This window comes from Schistocerca americana, chromosome 4 (genome assembly GCF_021461395.2).
Source record: "Schistocerca americana isolate TAMUIC-IGC-003095 chromosome 4, iqSchAmer2.1, whole genome shotgun sequence".
Taxonomy (NCBI): domain Eukaryota; kingdom Metazoa; phylum Arthropoda; class Insecta; order Orthoptera; family Acrididae; genus Schistocerca; species Schistocerca americana.
In genome coordinates, this window is record NC_060122.1 from 825,671,586 (window position 1) to 825,692,129 (window position 20,544).

General features: G+C 40.9%; 1 protein-coding gene across 1 annotated transcript in view; it reads right to left on the reverse strand.

Annotated features, from left to right (window-relative positions):
* Window positions 1–20,544, reverse strand: part of LOC124612662 (non-homologous end-joining factor 1-like) — a 146,824-nt gene that overhangs the window by 14,834 nt on the left and 111,446 nt on the right. Inside the window, exon 5 of the mRNA XM_047140984.1 lies at window positions 2,727–2,832. Within this exon, the coding sequence (XP_046996940.1) occupies window positions 2,727–2,832 (106 nt within the window). The remainder of the gene's footprint in view (window positions 1–2,726; window positions 2,833–20,544) is intronic.

Sequence of the window (20,544 nt, forward strand, 5' to 3'; positions counted from 1 at the left end):
AAACGAGACTCGTCTGACCGGGCAACATGTTTCCAGTCATCAACAGTCCAATGTCAGTATTGACGGGCCCAGGCAACAAGGCATAAAGCTTTGTGTCGTGCAGTCATCAAGGGTACATGAGTGGGCCTTCCATTCTGAAAGCTCATATCGATGATGTTTCGTTGAATGGTTTGCAAGCTGACAGTTGCTGATGGCCCAGCACTGAAATCTGCAGAAATGTGCAGAAGGGTTGTAATTCTGCCACACTGAACGATTCTCTTCAGTTGTCGTTGGTCCGGTTCTTGCAAGATCTTTTTCCAGCCATAGCAATGTTGGAGATTTGATGTTTTACCAGATTCCTGATATTCACGGTACTCCCCACTTCATCGCTACATCCGAGATAGTGTGTCCCATCGCCTGTGCGCCAAATGTAACACCACGTTCAAACTCACTTAAATTCTGATAACCTGCCATTGTAGGAGCAGTAACCGATCTAACAATTGCGCCACACACTTGTTATCTTTTATAGGCGCTGGCAATAGGAGCACCTAATTTTGCCTGAGTACATACATCCGTATTTGAATACGCGTGCCTACACCAGTTTTTTTGGCACTTCAGAATATGAATATTATGCATTGTTGTATGTTCATTGTTATTTGCCCATATTATCATTCAATTTAAGTACATTTGAGGATGAAATTGAACAGAAGGCTAAACTTTAATTTGATTCTGTGCAAGTGAATATAGGGCATAGGAAAGCTAGGCTAAAAACTGTACAGAAAAGATAATAAAACTGTCACTATAGGTGAAACATGAATAATTAGTACTGACAGTTCATGTGGCCATGTGGCAGTGTTGCCAGATGAGGCGTATGGCACGATGGTCACTCTGACTCATTTTATTAACAGCAAGAACATAATATGTGATGTCATCTGAAGAGAAAGGTACAAAAGCAAAGTTGATGCCTTGCAATGCAACAACAGAAGACAGTCACTGAAAGCCACATCAACAAATGAGTGACACTGGCGTAACAGCACCCAGAAACATTTTGCTACACCATCTGAGCCACTCTTCTACTTACTGCTGAGCACAGTACTGCTCAGCCCAGTCTGCGACAGCATTGACTTCTAGTAGGCCAGCTGTGTGACCACTTTATGAGACAGAACACTACATGAAAGTTATTGTTAAATTTACTCTGAGTGAAGATTTGTGTTTTGTCTATATCGATTGATAACGATAATATTCAGGGATAGTTGCAAATACTCATAGTCCAGTGGACATGGACTGAACAAAATTAAGTAATACTTCTTATCTGTGTTATAATAAAGTGAACTAATATTTTATGTGTTATACTATTCACTAATTCTCCTCCTGGAGCAAAGTAAAGAACACACCATATTACTGACGAGTGTGTTTCTATCTGGTACAATAATATTTATCGGCATAAATTTATTTACAATTACTAGGTCCAATATGTAAGTTTGAAAAAAATAAAAAAATTAATAAAAAAAAGATGATGAAACTATTCTGTATCTGGCACATTACATCATCTAAAGTTATTTGTTATATTTAATTATAATAACATGAATTATTTTTACAGTTATGCAACACTTATATAATTTTTCATTTTCATTACTAACTTCTTCTACCAACCGATGACAGAAGAAACTATCAGCACAACTTTAAACTGATGGAAATATTCACAATATGGTCATCTGTCAATGACACCTTTTTAGATGCACAGCTGTGTTAAATTACGGTACAGTACTGGAAAAACTCAACTCACATCACTGATGACAACATTTGATAATTAATCTCTTCCTTCTGCAGTGCTCAAGCTATCATTGCATTCTTCCAGATACATAATTAACTCTTTTGGGCACTCTTGCACAGCGCTTTTCCTCTTCGCTGCCTCACTGCTCACACACACACACACACACACACACACACACACACACACACAGCTTTCATAAGAAGTTCCTCAACATCAGAAACTGTAAACTTTTTGTTGTCTGGATTGTTTTATTTTTATCCATGTACCTTCAATAACATTGAAATGACAATGACATTGAAGAAGCTAAACAATTTTACGCCCAAGTCTTCCATTTGATCAATTTGCGAAGTATGGTTTTTTCTGTACTACAATTTCGGCCAATTCAGTTTTCTTGAACTCAGCTCCAAGATTAACATATGCATCCTGTCTTTTCAGTCAGTGAACAAATCTGTCTTTCTAGTAGCTAAAGTTTGTTCCTCATCTTAAACAGAATGATGTGAAGCAATATCCATGACAATAACTGATGGCTTTATAAGATTTGTCACAAGAGAAGTTTCAAACACTTCTAAAAATATACCATTTGTCTTTTCACTATAATAATTGTTGTTTCTGAATAAAACATTAATATGCAGTTTTTGTACAAAACCATCTGGTGTACTTGCATGTAACATAACAACACATCAACAAATATGAACTTACTGCCATTAAAAAGATTGTCTTTCTGAAGAGACATGAAATGTTTCTTTAATGTCAGACAAGCCTTTAACTTGCAATAGTGCTAGGCTTGCAAATTTCAAACTTGGAGCAGTTAGAGAGAAACCAGAAAAAAAACCTAAAACAGAATACCCTACAAACTAAATTTGGTAAAGTGAAGATTATAGATTTGTGACATAGTCTTCTAAAAATAAGCAATAATAGTTTTAACAGTTCTCAATAAATATGATGGCATACAATAAATTAAAACAAGCCTTACATTACTTCTAGTTAAGTGATTGCTCTCTGTGCTATCACTGTCATCTGATGCTGGTTCTTCTTTTATATTTGTTTGTATTTCTTGCTTCACTGGATTTGCATCTTTACTGAAAATAAAAAGAAAGGAAAATGAGTATTTTTAAAGCAAACAACCTACATGTTAAAAAAGCAATAACAGATTGTTAAATATTTCCTAAACAAAATAAAGTTCCTATTCTTTAAATGTCAAAATAGAATCACAGCATTCTGAACAGAAAAATGAGCAGAAAAGAAAAGTTCCGTTTCACACTTTCAGTTGTGGTAGTCCCTTAGGGAGAATGGAAAAGGCAGAAAACTTAAAATGGTTAGGAAAACAATCTATGAAATGAAAGACAGAAAAAGTGCACTTCTAACCAAAAATTAAAGCATTTGTCTTTCATTTTAAACTTCATACACATTAATTCGATTTCAGCTTTATCATTTACCTTCTTGCACATTTTGTCACCTGATAAACAATATGCAATCTGCCAGTATAAGATTCAACATCTGATATGCTGCCCTGCCACTGTGCAAATAACACTGAGCCCATAAAACAATGTTTTCTTCTCTGAATAGCTGTTGTAATTTGGCATTAATTCATTAGCTTAATGTGGCATTTTTACCACAGCTAAATAGTCTTTCATTCACTAATTCTTATCACTTTAGTCTTATATCAAACATTAATAATTTAACAATGAGAACAGTCAATTATTGATGAAATTATTTAATTGGATAGATAAAAAAATCTACTCACCAAGCGGTGGCCGAACACACACGTAAAAGACTGTTGTGACTGGCAAGCTTTCAGAGCCAGTGGCTCCTCCTTCAGGCAGAAGGGGTGAATGGGAAGGAAGAAGGGTGAATGGAAAGGACTGGAGAGGTCTAGGAAAAGGGGTAGATTTTTGGGAAACCAAATTAATGATTTGGTGACAGTCATGCCGATATAGGAGGCTAACAGTGTTTACATAATAGCTGGTATATGACGTGTCATTTCGCAGGTGGCTCTCCCTTTGATAGTATTGTTTTGCCAGTTATGCTATTGTAGGTGGTGGTAGGAGGATGCATAGGGCAAGTCTTGCAGCAGGGACAGTCACAGGGATAGGAACCATAGGGTAGGGAGATGGGTGCAGAAGGAGCATAGAGTCTGACAAGAATATTGCGGAAATTGGGAGGGTGCCGGAAAGCTATTCTTGGTGTGGTGGTCAGAATTACAAAGAGAATGGATCTCATTTAAGGACATCATTTTAGGAAGTCATGGCCCTGTCAAAGTAGTTGATTAACACATTCCAGACCAGGATAATACTGAGTCACCAATGGTGTGCTCCGAAGCTGGTACTGCTGACCCCTCCACAAAGGCAGAGTGTATATACTGACAACTCGCAATATCCTGTTGCAGAACATAGTCTACAACATGACATTCATGACCTTGGCACCTGTTTCACCATACGCGCAATCTGGAGCCTTCCCCCAGACACCAGTTTCTCAGAACTCCGCAGGTGGGAACTAGCACTACACCATGTCCTTAGTTCTTGCCACCCTCCTAGCATTAATTTACATTAATTTCTTCCGTCTCAGCTTTTCTTCACTGTAACTACTCTTTGCTTCACTCGGTTTCAGTTTTCTACATCGTTCATTGTCTTTTCTGTCTATTTTTCACCACTCCCTCCCACTTCCATTGCGTACAATGCACTTAGCTTACTCACTCTTATTAACTCATGCACGATGTTTTAGAAGTAATTTCTGTCTTGCATATTACCCGTTTTCCACCTTTAAGCTCTCAGGATTTCAAATCTCGTCTGATGCAATCCCCAACAATCAGTTTTTCCTTCTCACCCCGTGCGGTAAGTCTCCCTGATCCACTGTTCTGTGTGACTTTCCCAGAATTTACCCCTTTTCCTAGACCTCTCCAGTCCTTTCCCTTCACTCCTCTTCCTTTGGCTTCGAAAGCTTGCCAATCACAAGTCTTTTATGTGTGTGTTCTGCCACCGCTTGGTGAGTAAAACATTAATAACTGTCTTTTCTGACAGCCAACTGAGAGATTCTTTGGATGCACTTAATTTAAAATCTTTGATCTCACAAAATTCACAGCCTCTTGTATTTGCCTTTGCACCTGTCAATACCACGTGTTTTTCATTCGTACTGTATAAAATATTTTTCCATGAACAAAGAGATCAGTTAATAAACATAATCACTAGGAAAAGTAGAAAACTGGATCAAAGGGCCTTTATTAGCAGAGCATGGGAAAGGCATCATCCTCCTCCTGTACATGGAACTTCATTGTATCATAGCAACTTGACAAGACATATTACAAACAAGAAGTAAGTTTTGAAGTATAAAATCAGATACGTTACTGTTAAAAAGCTGAGTTTAACACAGATAATGGATTCTTTTTCAATGCACTAAGGCATTAAAAAAGGAACGGCCATGGGGCCGCATGGTAGTCAAGCACGAACCCACCAAAGAGCAGTGAGCCCCCCTGGGGTGTGAAAAGGTAGTGTTATACTCTGCACCCGGCTTCCTCCCTGACTGGCAAGTGACTGAGGTGACTGCCATGTGCCAACTATAATTTCTTCACCCACCGAGTGAGGTAGCGCGTTGAACTCGTATTCGGGAGGACGATGGTACAAATCTGCATCTGGCCATCCTGAATTAGGTTTTCCGTGACTTCCCTAAACTGCTTAAGACAAATGTCAGGACATTTCTTTTGAAAGGGCACAGACTACTTACTTCCTCATCCTTCCTCAACACAAGCTTTTGCTCCATACCAGTGACCTTGTAGTTGGGTACTAAACACTAATTTCCTTCCTTTCATTTCTAATTCATCCAGTATATTTTTGATTAGATGAGGAAGTCAGGTAAAGCCAACAGTAGTAAAGGTAGATATTTATTCATCATCAAATTCTGATGTGGATAAGTTACCCTTCAGAAGCTATCTAATGTTAACACTTGTTACCATTCGAAAGTGGTAAAGAATAAATATTTGCCATTCACATCCATTGGTTCCACCTGGCTCCTTCATTGAATACAGTACTGTCCAATTGCTAACAATGATCAGCCAAGTTTATGATATTAAAGTCCTTGAATATAGAGAATAAGAATTTTAAATTGCCATGTGCTGGTCTGACAACTACTATTATATTTTAAGGGAAGTATTCACGCGAGTCTACTACCGGAACGGGAGACCAGTGTTGGCACACTCCATTTTGACAGTGATTAGATTTTTAGCCACATATTCACAGGAGGTGAGTGTTGGCACTAACTGGAATAATTGTTGTCGTGGCATGGGTCAGACAGGATTTGCCACTAACAGAATTTCAAAGAATGACTGCCACAATGTTTGCGAGTAGAAAATAACAAAGTGCCGCTGATCAGTTTTTAATAAGCTAAGCAGAAGAATTCACCTTTCTAATTAAATCCTCTCTTCCTTACCCCTGCAAAAATTAATTTCACTTGCTGTGCACAACACTATAATGTTCATGTCACTTTAGGGGTGTAAGAAGGGAAGGGACTCATTTGTAATTTGATCACCGAGTTACTATCAAACCCAAGTCTGGGATTAGTGCGTTTTGTTCCTGAAATTGAATTCTAAGTACTTTTAGGCAAGATCAGATCATTAAAAAAATATTTAACATTATTCAAATGGCCACATAAGCTTTACTGGGGTGTATATTGTGGGTTTGGGGAACCCTCCCACATTTTGCCTGGCTAAAAGTACATTATTTCCTGGATGAAAATACACTTTTTCCATGTTAAGTGACAGCATATTTTCCCTCAGAGCTGTAAAACTTAGCAATCCTTTGAATGGTAAAGGTTTCATACAGCAGTGGAGAACATCCTGGTGCTTTAGGAAACGAGAAACAGCAAAAACACAATGTGTTTTGGAAAGATCTTTGATGCACAGCAATATGTACACTGCGTATTTTCTTATTACAAAAGTATAAACATGAATTACACCAAATACAGCACATTAGTTTCCGAAGCAATGAAATCGAGACTGCAATGTGCTTTTGTCCGCCATTCGTACCTCATCTCATGTGATCTCGCCAGCCGATGACAGCAGAGATTCAGAGCACAGGACACATGATGCAGTCAGCCCATAGCAACATCAATGTTAAGTAGCTTATACACAAAAATACGAAAAGTTAATGCTTTAAATTAATATACATACACTATATGACCAAAAGTACCCAGACACCTGGCTGAAAATGACTTACAAGTTCGTGGTGCTATCCATCCGTAATGCTGGAATTCAATATGGTGTTGGCCCACCCTTAGCCTTGATGACACCTTACACTCTCACAGGCATACTTTCAATCAGGTGCTGGAAGGTTTCTTGCGGAAGGCAACTCATTCTTCACAGAGTTGCACTGACGAGAAGTGTTGAGGTCGGTTGGTGAGGTCTGGCACAAAGTTGGCGTTCCAAAACGTCCCGAAGGTGTTCCATAGGATTCATGTCAAGACTCTGTGCAGGTCAGTCCATTACAGGGATCTTATTGTTGTGTATGAAAAGGTGCTCAGTCACGAAAGATGCAATTGCCACCCCCAAATTGCTCTTCAAAAGTGGGAAGCGAGAAGGTGCTTAAAGCATCAATGTAGGCCTGTGGTACGATAGTGCCACGCAAAACAATAAGGGGTGTAAGCCCCCTACAAAAAAAAACACAACCACACCATAACACCACCGCCTCCAAATTTTACTGTTGGCACTACACACGCTGGCAGATGACGTTCACCGGGCATTCACCATACTCATACCCTGCCATCGGATCGCCACATTGCGTACCATGATTCGTCACTCCACACAACGTTTTTCCACTGTTCAATTGTCCAATGTTTACACTCCTCACATCAAGCAAGGTGTCGTTTGGCATTTACTGGCTTGATATGCAGCTTATGAGCAGCTGCTCAACCAAAAAATCCAAGTTTTCTCACCTTACGCCTAACTGTCATAGTACTTGCAGCGGATCCTGATGCAGTTTGGAATTCCTGTGTGATGGTCTGGATAGATGTCTGCCTATTACACATTATGACCCTCTTTGACTGTCAGTGGTCTCTGTCAGTCAACATAGGAGGTCAGCCTGTACACTTTTGTGCTGTATGTGTCCATTCATGTTTTCACTTCATTATCACGTCAGAAACAGTGCACCTAGGGATGTTTAGGAGTGTGGAAATCTCACGTACAGACGTATGACACAAGTGACACCCAATCACCTGACCACGTTTGAAGCCTGTGAGTTCCGTGGAGCATCCCATTCTGCTCTCTCACAATGTCTAATGGCTACTGAGGTCGCTAATATGGAGTACCTGGCAGTAGGTGGCAGTACAATGCACCTAATATGAAAAATATATGCTTTTAGGGGTGCCCAGATACTTTTGATCACATAGTGTACAGTATAGATAGCTACAAGCAAAGCTAATAACTCATGTATAATATTGGTCCTTTATTCATGTATTATCCTTTAAGATACATTGAATACAAACATGCCAGTAAACTTTAAATAACGGCATAAATGGCTGGTCTTCTGGGCCCCAAATTTTTCTATGTTTGCTTGTTTTGTTTTAGGGTGCAAAAACAACTAAGGTCATATGCACCCATGCCAGAACCTCAGAACATTAATAGGTAAAAAAGAGAGTTAAAAACAATTACATAATAAGTCCAATCGACGAAAGGCAGGAGAGCTAAGAATGAGGACTTCCTCTTGGAAAAAGGTCCACAAAGTATGTCATAGTGACAACGGAGGTTCCAAACTGAAGATTGAATGTCCGTAGCCGTACTGCTATGACAGATAAAAAGTAAACTGTGGACGACAGCCCTTGCGTCATTAACTAAAACAGCTGATTACTCAGACGGCAAACATATATTAGAACATAAGTGGTTAGAAAAAGGGTATTCGGTCAGGAAATGGCAAGCTGTCAAAGATTGAGGACATTGAGCACAAAGTGGAGGGGGATCACCACTTAACAAATGGCGATGGCTAAAATGACTGTGTGCAATACGCAACCTAGCTAAAATGATCTCCTTGTGGTGAGAGGACCGAGAGGAGATCGGCCAAGATGCTGGGACAAGTTTAACTCCCTGGAGTTTGTTCCCATGATGGGAAGACCAGTGGTGACACCACCTGTTGACAGATGGCAACACGGAGATCGTTGGAAGGAATGGAAGAACTAGAGGGCCACCATAGGAGGACTGCAGCCTCGGCAGCAGCATCAGCAGCCTCGTTTCCCATCAGACCGATGTGACCAGGAACTCAAATAAACAACACAGTGGCTCCATCAAGAATGAGCAAGTGACAGCTTTCTTGGACCTGTTGCACTAAGGGGCAGACTGTGTCCAGCACACAGAGGCTCGCGGCACTAGGAGAACTGAAGCAGAAGACACAGTTGAAAAGCCTGTGTCGCTGGATGTACTGCGTGGCCTGATACAGGGCGAAGAGCTCTGCTGTAAATACTGAGAAGTGTTCTGCAAGCTGATACCGAAAATCCGCAGTGTCAATGATGAAGGCACAGCCGACACCGTGGTCAGTCCGAGAGCTGTCAGTGTACACAAAAGTATTATTGCTAAGTTTTGTGCGAAGGTTGAGAAACTTACAGTGATAGGTTGACTCTGGAGTAGTTTCCTTAGGAAGCGAATTAAGTCCGAGGTGAACAAGGTGCCACCCCGCAAAGCCTAGATGGTGAAGGGTTCACACTCATTGGGAAATTGGCAGGTAGCATGAAGTTAAGCTGTCAGAGCAATAACCGACAGCAAACTCCAGGAGTGGACAGAGAAGAGGGACGCATCCCATACTGTCGGTCAAAGGGGTCATTGAATGAGGAGTCGTAGGATGGGTGGCCAGGCACGGCAGAAAAATGGCACACGTATCAGCCGAGTAGGACATGACGCTGGTATGACTGTGCTCCTCAGCAGCTTCTGCATACAGACTCTTAACCAGGCTAGTGTAAAGGGCACCAGTGGCTAAACGGATTCCCTGATGGTGGATTGTATTCAGACGGTGTAAGATGGACAGACGTGCAGATGCATAAACAAAATACCCATAGTCTACATTCAAACAGACAAGGGATCGGTACAAACTGAGGAGTGTGGTAAAATCCACTCCACAGGAAGTGCCGCACAGCACATGTAGGAAACCGAGGGACTGTGTACAGCAGGTGGCCAGGTAAGACACATGGGAGGATCAAGAAAGTCTCCTGTCAAGCACGAGCTTAAGGAATTTTGTAGTTTCAGTGAATGGAAGTGCAAAAGGCCCAAGGTATAAGAATGGTGGAAGAAACCGACAGCACCACCAGAAATTCACACAAACAGTATTGTCAGCAGAAAAGTGAGAGCCATCGTCAAAGCTCCACGAGTAAAGACAATCGTCTGCTCGAGGAGACAGTGGAAAACTGTAACAGATCATAAAGTTGTCAACAAAAACGGAGCCAGAGATACCCAGCAGCAGACAGGCAATAATAGGGTTAATGGCTATACCAAAGAGGACGATGCTAGGGACGGAGCCCTGAGGCTCCCGGCAGAAACGATACGGACCGAGAAAACTCAGTCTTTTAAAAATTACTCAAGGAAATGGGGCAGGTGGTCTTGGAAGCCCCACACAGAGAGTACAGAGGATACCGGTCCTCCAGCAAGTGTGTCACACATTCTTCAAATCAAGGAACACAGCCACAGTCTGACATTTTTACAGAAAACCGTTCATGACATTGGGTGGGGGGTTTCACAAAGTGATGAAATGATCAACTGTAGAACAGTACTCTTGGAATCCACATTGTGCATCATTAGTATATTGCGAGACTCAAGCCACCGTACCAGCCAGGCATAAATAATATGTTCCATCACGTTGCAAATACAGCTGGTGAGAGAATGGAGTGGTAGCTAAGAAGGTCTGTGTTTGTCATTACCGGGCTAAGGTATGGGTATGATGATGGCTTCACTCCAACGTCTGGGAAACATGCCGTCTGCCCAGACGCAATTATACTTGTGAAGGAGGAAGTGCTTGCCCACAAGACAATGGTGCTGCAACATCTGAATGTCACTATTATCTAGCCTTGGGCAGATGATTGGGATGAAGTGAGAGCATGATCTAGCTCCCTCATAGCAAAGGTGGCATGGTAGCATTCATGATTAAGAAAGGAGAACAATGTCACCTGAGCCTCCCCCAGCCCATTTCTGATGGAGGAAGGCAAGGTGATAGTGGGTAGAGCTTGAAATCTCCACAAAATAGTGGTCTAAGCTGCTGGAGATAGCAATGGGGTCCACAATGACATCATCCACTGCAGAAAAGCCAGAAATTGCAGAATGGACCTTGGTCGCAGAGAGCTGCTGGTGGTTGGCCCACATGACGGAAGAGGGAGTGGAACTGTTAAAATCCTGCTAGCTTTTTTGCTATCGCAAAGAATGCGACGACACTGTGCACTTAACTGTTTATAGCGAATACAGTTCGCCACTGTTGGATACAGATAAACATGCAGAGTGTGTGTGTGTGTGTGTGTGGGGGGGGGGGGGGGGGGGGCAACACCGCAGTCTACCAAGGCACTGGGACATGGCACAGCAAACACAAAATGCAAGGAACGGAAAGTTCTGCAGTCATAACGATAATGTTTATAAGGTGTCATCACAACTGGAGAAATGTTGATCACCAGCAAGGAGTAAGGCCTCCAGCCAGCCTTAGAAAGCTGCTAGTTGGGTTTATATGTATAGGTAGGGTAGGAGTCAGCAAATAGATAGCACACGGAACATGGTCACTCTGGTACAAATCAGCGAGAACGGACTACTTGAGATGATGGGCAAGCTGGGCAGTACAGAATGAGAGGCCCAAATGGGAACCGGTGTGTGTGGAGTCTAAATGAACGTGGGTGCTCCAATGTTAAGGCAGATGAGATTGAATTGATTGAGAAGGTCAACCAAGAGGGCACCTCTCCTACAGTTTTTGGAAGAGCACAATAAAGTCACCAAACGGCAAAAAGGGGAAGGAAGTTTGTCCCAGTGCCACTGAGTGATGAAGGGATGGAGACAGTACGACAGAAAAAGTGAAGAGCGGAAGGAAAATGAAGACTGCAATAGCTTGCAGCTGGGTGTTCACTGAGATGGTTTGACTATGACTGTCATCCCAGATGAGCAGCATGACTATCCCATGAGATGGAATGCCATTCTTGGGGGGAGGGGGAGTGGGGGCTGGGGGGGGGGGGGGGGGATCAAAGCAGATTGGAAAGAAACGCAAGAGGTCAAAGTGGTCATGAGGATGCAATTTTGTTTCCTGGAGGCAGAAACCAAGTGGACACTGCTATTCCAAGAGCAGCCGTAAGTCCTCCTTGTTGGATCTAAGGTCAGGCAATTGGAGAAGGGTCATGATGGAGAAAGGGGAGGAGGGAAAAATGAAGGGTTGTCACCTTGGCTGTTTCAGGTGCCGGCCTTTCGAGACTCACTGCTACAAGATGCAGAGGCTGGAGATCCTGCTACACGAGATCTACAGAGGCGTCGGCATTCACACTGGGTTGGTCTGTGGATTCCAGGGCAGAAAAACAGTTGGCAGTGTGCACCGGCAAAATAGAGGTCAGCTGGGTGAGGGTATCACGCAGTGACACTGTTGAAGAAGATCTCCTACTCGGCGAAGGGGAAGAGCTTTTGTCTTTGTTTCATTTCTTGGTGCCTTTGCAGTTGGTAGATGAAGACTTAGATGTTTGCTGGCTGTAGGGATGTAAAAAGTCTTCACAGGAGTATTCCTCCTGTCTTTTCTGACCTGCTAGTTGTGTACCACGTGATTTCACTATTGGAGGCAAAAATTTGGGAGTTTGTTGCACAGTGGAAGGAGGAAATGGGGATGTTACTGTGACTCTGGGCAATTTTAAAACCGCGGTGTCGAATTTGAGGTCGCAAGTCTGCACGGTCATGTCCTTCGTGGAGCGAGATGCAGCAAGAACAGTATTGTAAGAGCCAGAGAGTAAAACACAGGGCTTTTGACTTGCCAACAACTTGTGAGCGACAGAGTAAGTCATTTTTTTCCTTCACCCAGGTCTCCTGGACAGCCCGATCATTGAGATACAAGAGACATTCTCAGGATGTGGGTGCTTGGTTGCCATTGCGACTGATGCAGTGGAGAGGAGGATGCAGGCAATCGCCCTCGTGAACATCTCTACTGCCAGGTTTCAATAGAACATTCAAGTGTGATTGTAACACTGACACTGGTAGCAACACATTGGGTTCAGAACGTACGGTCGAGTTGTGGCGACTTCATAGCCTGCTTTAATCTTTGATGGAAGCATTTCTCTATCAAACATGAGAAAAAAAAGTGTGTGAAGGCACTAGGGATGCGTCAACTTTTCCATTACCTGAGGGACTCAGTGACGCCCTGACCAGAGACGTAAGTTACACTGATAAAATACCGTATGCTGCCAGTCTACAATTTACCGAAGAACAGCATTCTGTAAATTTAAGATGTAAACAATATGAATTATGAAATAATATCAAGCCTAGAGGAGATACCAGACAAGTGTTGAAACATGTCTTGTGAGTAAAAAAAAAATGTGTTTCATGGAAGGCAGATTTGTAAAATTCTGCCATAGATGTCAATATATTTGCAACAAAACATTTTATTCAATACTACTGACTAAATTTGCCTGCTTCGTCATCTTCACATCAATATTTACATATGTTTGTATGTATATAGCACTGACAGATCTTACATCACGTCATAAAAGAAACAGGACATCAGAATACTCCAAGAGCATCGGAATTTCATAAATCACATTAAAATGCTTACTTCCGCATAAAGTGCATACCTTTATGTCTAGATTCATACTGAAGTAGGCTACTACCTGGTATTAATCTTTTCAGTGAGGTTTTTAGGATGCCAATTTTCTTGGAGTACCAGTGCTGTAATATCTTATGTTTAGTTCTTTATTATGGCATAATACCATACGTGGCAGAAGATGAAAATGTGCCTTTGAAATTCTGCGAACAGTTGAAACTAGCCAATAATGTGGAATGAACACACCCTGTTTCAAATAAATAGACAGCCTGCGCAGAAAAGATTAATGGAAGCCAAATTCTTTAGCAAATGGACAAAAATGATTTCATTGTTCAGCACAACGATTAATGCTCATTTGCCAGTAACGTGGAAATAAAGTCTGAAACATGAAACTAATAACGTATTTTAGTCTTCCATAACTATGTGAATAATACAGCAACAAAAACAATCAATTATTGACAAAATTATTTAATTGGATTCATAAAAAAAATCTACTCACGAAGCTGTAGCAGAACACAAACATAAAAGATGGTTGTAACTGGCAAGCTTTTGGAGCCAGTGGCTCCTTCTTCAGGCAGAAGGGTTGAAGGAGAAGGAAGAAGGGTGAAGATAAAGAACTGGAGAGGTCTAGGAAAAGGGGTAGATTTCAGGAAAGGCACCCAGAACCACGGGTAAGGGGAGACTTACGTTATGGGATGAGAAGGAAAGACTGATTGTTGGGGACTGCATCGGACAAGATTTTAAAACCTGAGAGCTTCAAGGTGGAAGAGAGGGTGATACGCAGACACAGATTGCTCCTTAAACATCACACATGAGTTAATAAGAGTGAAAAGCTAAGTGCACTGTACGTAAGAGAGGTGGGAGGGGAGCGGTGTCCTTGGTTCTCGCCACCCACCAGGCCTTAATTTACATTAATTTCTTCTATCTCAGCATTTCTTCATGGTAACTATTCTTTGCTTCACTCCGTTTTAGTTTTCTACATCATTCATTGTCTTTCCCTTCTATCTCTCACTGTCTTCCTCCCACCTGTTACGCACAATTGACTTATCTTTTCACTCTCATTAACTCACGCATGATATTTAAGCAGTAATCTCTGTCTGCATATTACCTTGTCTTCGACCTTTAAGCTCTCAGGTTTTCAAATCTCGTCTGGTGCAGTCCCCAACAATTAGTCTTTCCTTCCCATCCCATATGTTAAGTCTCCCCTGACCCACAGTTCTGGGTGACTTTCCCGAAATGTATCCCTTTTCCTAGACCTCTGCAGTCCTTTTCCTTCACTGGCTCCGAAAGCTTGCCAATTACAGCTGTCTTATGTGTGTGTTCTGCTGCCACTTGGTGAGTAGATTTTTTATCTATCCAATTAAATAATTATGTGAATGCATTTTAATTCACTTGAGGTCCCCCAACCATAGAAATTCGTTTTATTTTCGTTTGACATGAGAGGTGTAAATGAAGAGAGAACAGCAAAATCAAAAAACCTGAACATGGGTAACGTGGAGACTACCTCCAACTAAAATTCCAACTGCTCTGCACATGCATGAATCTGGCAGCTTTGGCGTGCTAGAAAAATTTTTCCTAAATTATAGCATCTGGCTACTTGTTGCTACTGCTCATACAGCTAACAGCCACACTTCAAGCAAGCAGAAGCAGAAGAAGGCGCTGCTCATATGCAACATCATCTCTGTGTATGTGCGTGAGCCCGCTGGCAACTGATCAAATGAAACTAATGTAAACAGCTATGATGTCAAACTCATCAAAAGCAGTTTGTTGTTATGAAGTTCTGCATAGTTTTTGTCCTAGCTTTTGCCACATAATAAACGAAAAGCGCTTTTCATTATTACAATGTTGTTCTATAAAGAAGCGTTGGCAGATGCTTGTGTGTGCACTGTACTTTGCTGTAAATGGTGCAGTTTCTTTGTAATTTAAGTCTCATTTTGGCATTTTTTCTCACTTATCTTTTATTGCTACAATATTATTCTGCAGTAGTGTGCTCAAGTACAAAAACAGAAAAGTTAATTAAAGTGAGCTGTAATGTACTTTTTTTGGCTGTCTCATCCAGTGCTTTTTTTCTTTTAAAGTTTGAGGGTACTCTGACATTGGATATAATGCAGAGAAAATTGCTTGTAACTGAAGCATGGGATGCCACCCATCTGCTTTTAGCCATGACATCATCAATATCTCGGGGGGCGGGGGGGGGGGGGGGGGGGGGAGGAAGAAGAAGAAGAAGAAGAAGGTATCTGACTCTCAGTTGACTTTACTATAGCAGGAGAACAAGTAAAATAGTTTATTAGTTTTCTGCTCATCTCTCACCTCCAACTTAATTTAAAAGTTGCAACGAAAGACAGGACACACTGTAAAACTTCGCACAACCGACAAGTACGGAACAGCAAACACAAACGAATAAAGAACAACAAAACAAAGATGGCAATGAATTATGAAGGATCATGGTAGCGGGACCATAGAGACACCTATTGGTAGCTCGGCGTTTGAGCGTACGCTTATCTGTTTAGCACTACCATCGTCCACTATTAGCAGGCGAGGGCACTACATGCTTATTGAACTGGCTGCCAGCGATTCAGTAGTCGAAAAAGGTTGCTGCAGCTTCGAAATGCTTGAAACAGTCAATGACATCGCTTTTCCCACCAAAAACTGCACTGGTATCATTCCTATTGCAATTATGCAATTACCAACATGAAAAACTGAAATAAAAAATTTACATCCGTGATATAAATCTTTGGCACTCTTCCAAGTTCTCAACATTATAAAAAAAAAGTACCTTGTCGATGAAAAAGTTTAAGGGTATGCATCCCCCACGTTCCCCCAGAAAAACAGCACTGGTCTCATCTGTACTTGCATCGTTTAAAGTGCGTACAAACCTCACTGCATTTCTAAATCAAGTACAAAGTCCTTGTTGGCCGAAAGTTAGCTTTCCGGCAGTCTTTCTGTTGAGCCTTTCTGTGACTCAGCATCTCCACCATATCGTGAGTAGTATATATTCATTATATATTATTCACTATATTGTTATGTTCCATCCTGGATTTTCCATTGTTTAATTGCAATATTTATTTTTCAAGTGGTTCATTTTTGAAAATGAAGCTTCACAAAGGTAAGTTGAAGGAAGTAGTGTTAAAATACACTGTGAATAGTCTTGTAAATTTTTATAACTGCTATGCACACGTCTCCAAAATTCAATGTGCTCCAGCTTCTCATGAGGTTCTATAAACTGAGCTTTAAGCTGTGTGTCTTGTTGAAATTTGATTATTTTCATTATTTTCTTTACCAAATGAGTTTCATGAAAGTCAAACCTGGCAGCATAATTTGAGATCATCATGTTCAACATGCCAAAGTTTCTCTATTAGAACATCACAGCATCGAATATTTCTTATGTCTGTAAATCTGTTTTTTATTTTTTCCTATTATTCTTTCCAACAGAATGCCATGTTTTGGTAAATACTTTCAGTGATAGTTAAGCATAATCAGAGTACAGCAACAGTTGAAAAATTAGACAGTTCTCTTTCTTTGGGCTCATTTATATACAACTGCAAATTTTATTAGTCATTTGGCTCAACTATCTTGCTTAGCCTTTGCAATTCCTAACTAAATTCGATGAATTTTTGTGTAATATGAGACAAAAAAGCTGCAAGTGTCTACCATTAATTATCATCAATTTCAGCATAATTTTTACCGATTTGCAGTAAGAATAAAATAATTCCAGATTTCAAACTGGCACACTGTTCCAGCACTTTTGTTTTATTTAGCATTTTGTGTACACCTCTGTAGCTCAGTGGTCAGTGCATCTGACTGCTATGCAGAGGACCTGGGTTTGACTCCCGGTCCTGAGTTGGATTTTTTCCTTGGTGGGACAACTGGTAAAGGGTTCACTCAATCTCATGAGGCCAACTGAGGAGCTACTAGAATGAGATGTAGTGGCTCCAAGGTCAAGAAAGACGATAATTGCTGGGAGATAGGTGTTCTGACCCCACACAGCTCCATATCACATCTAAATGACGTCCCTGGCAGAGCGAGAGGTGACAGTTAGTAGGTCCCGACTGGCACTTCAGGACCAGAAAGTGGAACCTTTTTTTTAAGGCCATCTGATAGCAGTATGTAGGACATCATCACTCTGATGTGGCTGGTAGAAGATTCATTGAACCACCTTCACAATAATTCTCTATTTTTCCACTCTTGAACAGTGCGCAGAAAATACAAACACCTATATCTTTTCGTTATTTTTATTATGATGATCACTTCTCCTTCTGTAGGTTGATCAACAAAATATTTTCGCATTCGTGAGAAGATCCTGCCGCAATGAGAAACGCCTTTTGTTTTACTGATGTCTACCGCAAGTCCTGTATCATATACATGACACTCTCTCCCGTATTTCTCAATAATACAAAACATGCTGCATTTCTTTGACCTTTCTCAATGTACTCCGTTAATCCTATCTGGTCGGGTACACAGCTTTTCCTCCTTTCACATCTGCAATGTTCGCCATGACTGTCTCAATGCAGGATTGCACTCTGCTTGTAAAGCTGTATTACAAGAATGATGACTGTGCACACATCACTCTGCAGAAGTTCTGGACACTGAATGGTTCAATAAAAGGCATTGGTACGATGACTGCCGTGGGTCTGGAGAAAATGATTCAGAAATTCGAAAAGATGGGTTCTTTTGGTGTGCAACCTAGTAGAGGGATTCAATGTCAGTGAAGCAGTGGCCACAGCAATGCAGGAGGAGATAAGTGGTGGTGTACAAACGAGTAGTGCAAGAAGAATTGCCTGAACATTGGACATACCTGTGAGCATGGTGCGTAAAATCCTACAAAACATCCTTCTTTGGTATCCATCAAAATTACCCATGTGCACGAGTTGCTTCCTGTTGACCTACCAGCAAGAGAGACCTTTGCTTTAGAATTTCTTGCTCACATGGCAGTGGACAATTACTGGCCGTGGAGGATTTTGTAGACAGACGAAGCCCACTTCCAAATGACAGGATATGTCAATACACAGAACTGTCAAATATGGGCAAGATGGCGCACCTCCACACATTGCAAATCCAGTTAAGCAGCTGCTGAAGTGACATCTTGGAAATGCTAGAATTATCAGCCGCCATTTCTCTACAGCCTGACCGCCCCGATCACCTGATCTTAATCCGTGTGACTTCTGGCTGCGGGGCCATCTGAAAGATGTTGTGTTCAGTGTTCTGACTGCAAACTTAGCTGCATAGAAGGCATGCATTACGCAACACATTCTGAATGTGACCCGGAAACACTTCAATTAGTTGTGGAACATGTTTCTCGATTTCAACTTGTAGCATAAAACAGTGGGTAGCATACTGAACATGTTTTGCGCCAGTCAAATGGAAATTAATAATCCGATTTGATTTTGATTAATGCTTTTTATGCAGTTTTTGGCCTCACAACAATTAAAAACTGATGTGAGTGATGCTTTTTATGTGGGCCTCAGGACAATGAAAAACCGATGTGAGTGATGTTTTTATGTGGTTTTTGGCCTCAGAACAATTAAAAACCGATTTTTCCCATCTGATGTGATATGACCTTGCCGTAGTGGATGAGCTTACGTAACTAGCAGTATCACACCTGTACACACATGCACACTGAGCAGTACTTACTGAGTAGCACAGTTTGGTTAACGTCAAATGTACACCTTAGGCATTGTTGTACAACTCATTTGACATGTGTAGTCATGTATTAAATTATGATGCTTACAGTGTCATCTATTGCTACATTTTGTAACTATTTATTTTTCTTCTGTCATACGTTTTCCCCCTTCTCCAATAATATTACATTGCAATTTGAAAGTTTAACTTTAATTATAATCACCATGTATATGTTCCAAAATCCTGTTGCACATCAATGTTAATGATATGGCTCTGTAATTCAGTGGATTACTCCTATTGACTTTCTTGAATATTGGTGTGACCTGTGCAGCTTCTATTCTTTAGGTACGGATCATGTGATGAGCGATTGGTTGTATATGGTTGTTAAGTGGGGAGCTATTGTATCAGCATACTCTGAAAGGAACCTCATTGGTATAGAGCGTGCACCAGAAAACTTGCCTTCATTAAGTGATTCCATTTGCTCCACTACACCGATGATATCTACTTCTAAGTTACTCATGACAGCAGCTGTTGTTGATTGTAAATCCAGAATATTTACTTCATCTTCTTTGGTGAAGGCTTTTAGTAACTTTCAATTTTCCAACATTAAGTACATCTGCATGAATGAAATTTATAATGCTTATGGAAGTTTTCATAATGTCCATCAACTTGTTATCAGAAATTCGACATGCCATACTTTCTTCAAGCAGTAAGCAATAAACGGAGAGTAAATTTGGTAAACCCCACTACCTCTAATTCAATGCAATGAAACCAATGTTTACGACCACCACAGACAAACATCGTCTGTACACATATATGTTAAATTTTATTAAGGAAAGTTGTAGCCTATCCCCGATATTATTCTATCTGTATATTGAGCAAGCAGTAAAGGAAACAAAAGAAAAACTCGGAGTAGGAATTAAAATCCACGGAGAAGAAATAAAAACTTTGAGGTTCATTGAAGACATTGTAATTCTGTCAGAGACAACAAAGGACCTGGAAGAGCAGTTGAACGGAATGGACAGTGTCTTGAAAGGAGGATATAAGATGAACATCAACAAAAGCAAAACGAGGATAATGGAATGTAGTCGAATTAAATCGGGTGATGGTGCGGGAATTAGATTAGAAAATGAGACGCTTAAAGTAGTAAATGAGTTTTGCTATTTGGGGAGCAAAATAACTCATGATGGTTGAAGTAGAGAGGATATAAAATGTAGACTGGCAATGGCAAAGAAGGCGTTTCTGAAGAAGAGAAATTTGTTAACATCGAGTATAGATTTAACTGTCAGGAAGTCTTTTCTGAAAGTATTTGTATGGAGTGTAGCCATGAATGGAAGTGAAATGTGGATGATAAATAGTTTAGACAAGAAAATAATAGAAGCTTTCGAAATGTGGTGCTACAGAAGAATGCTGAAGGTAAGATGGGTAGATCACATAACTAATGAG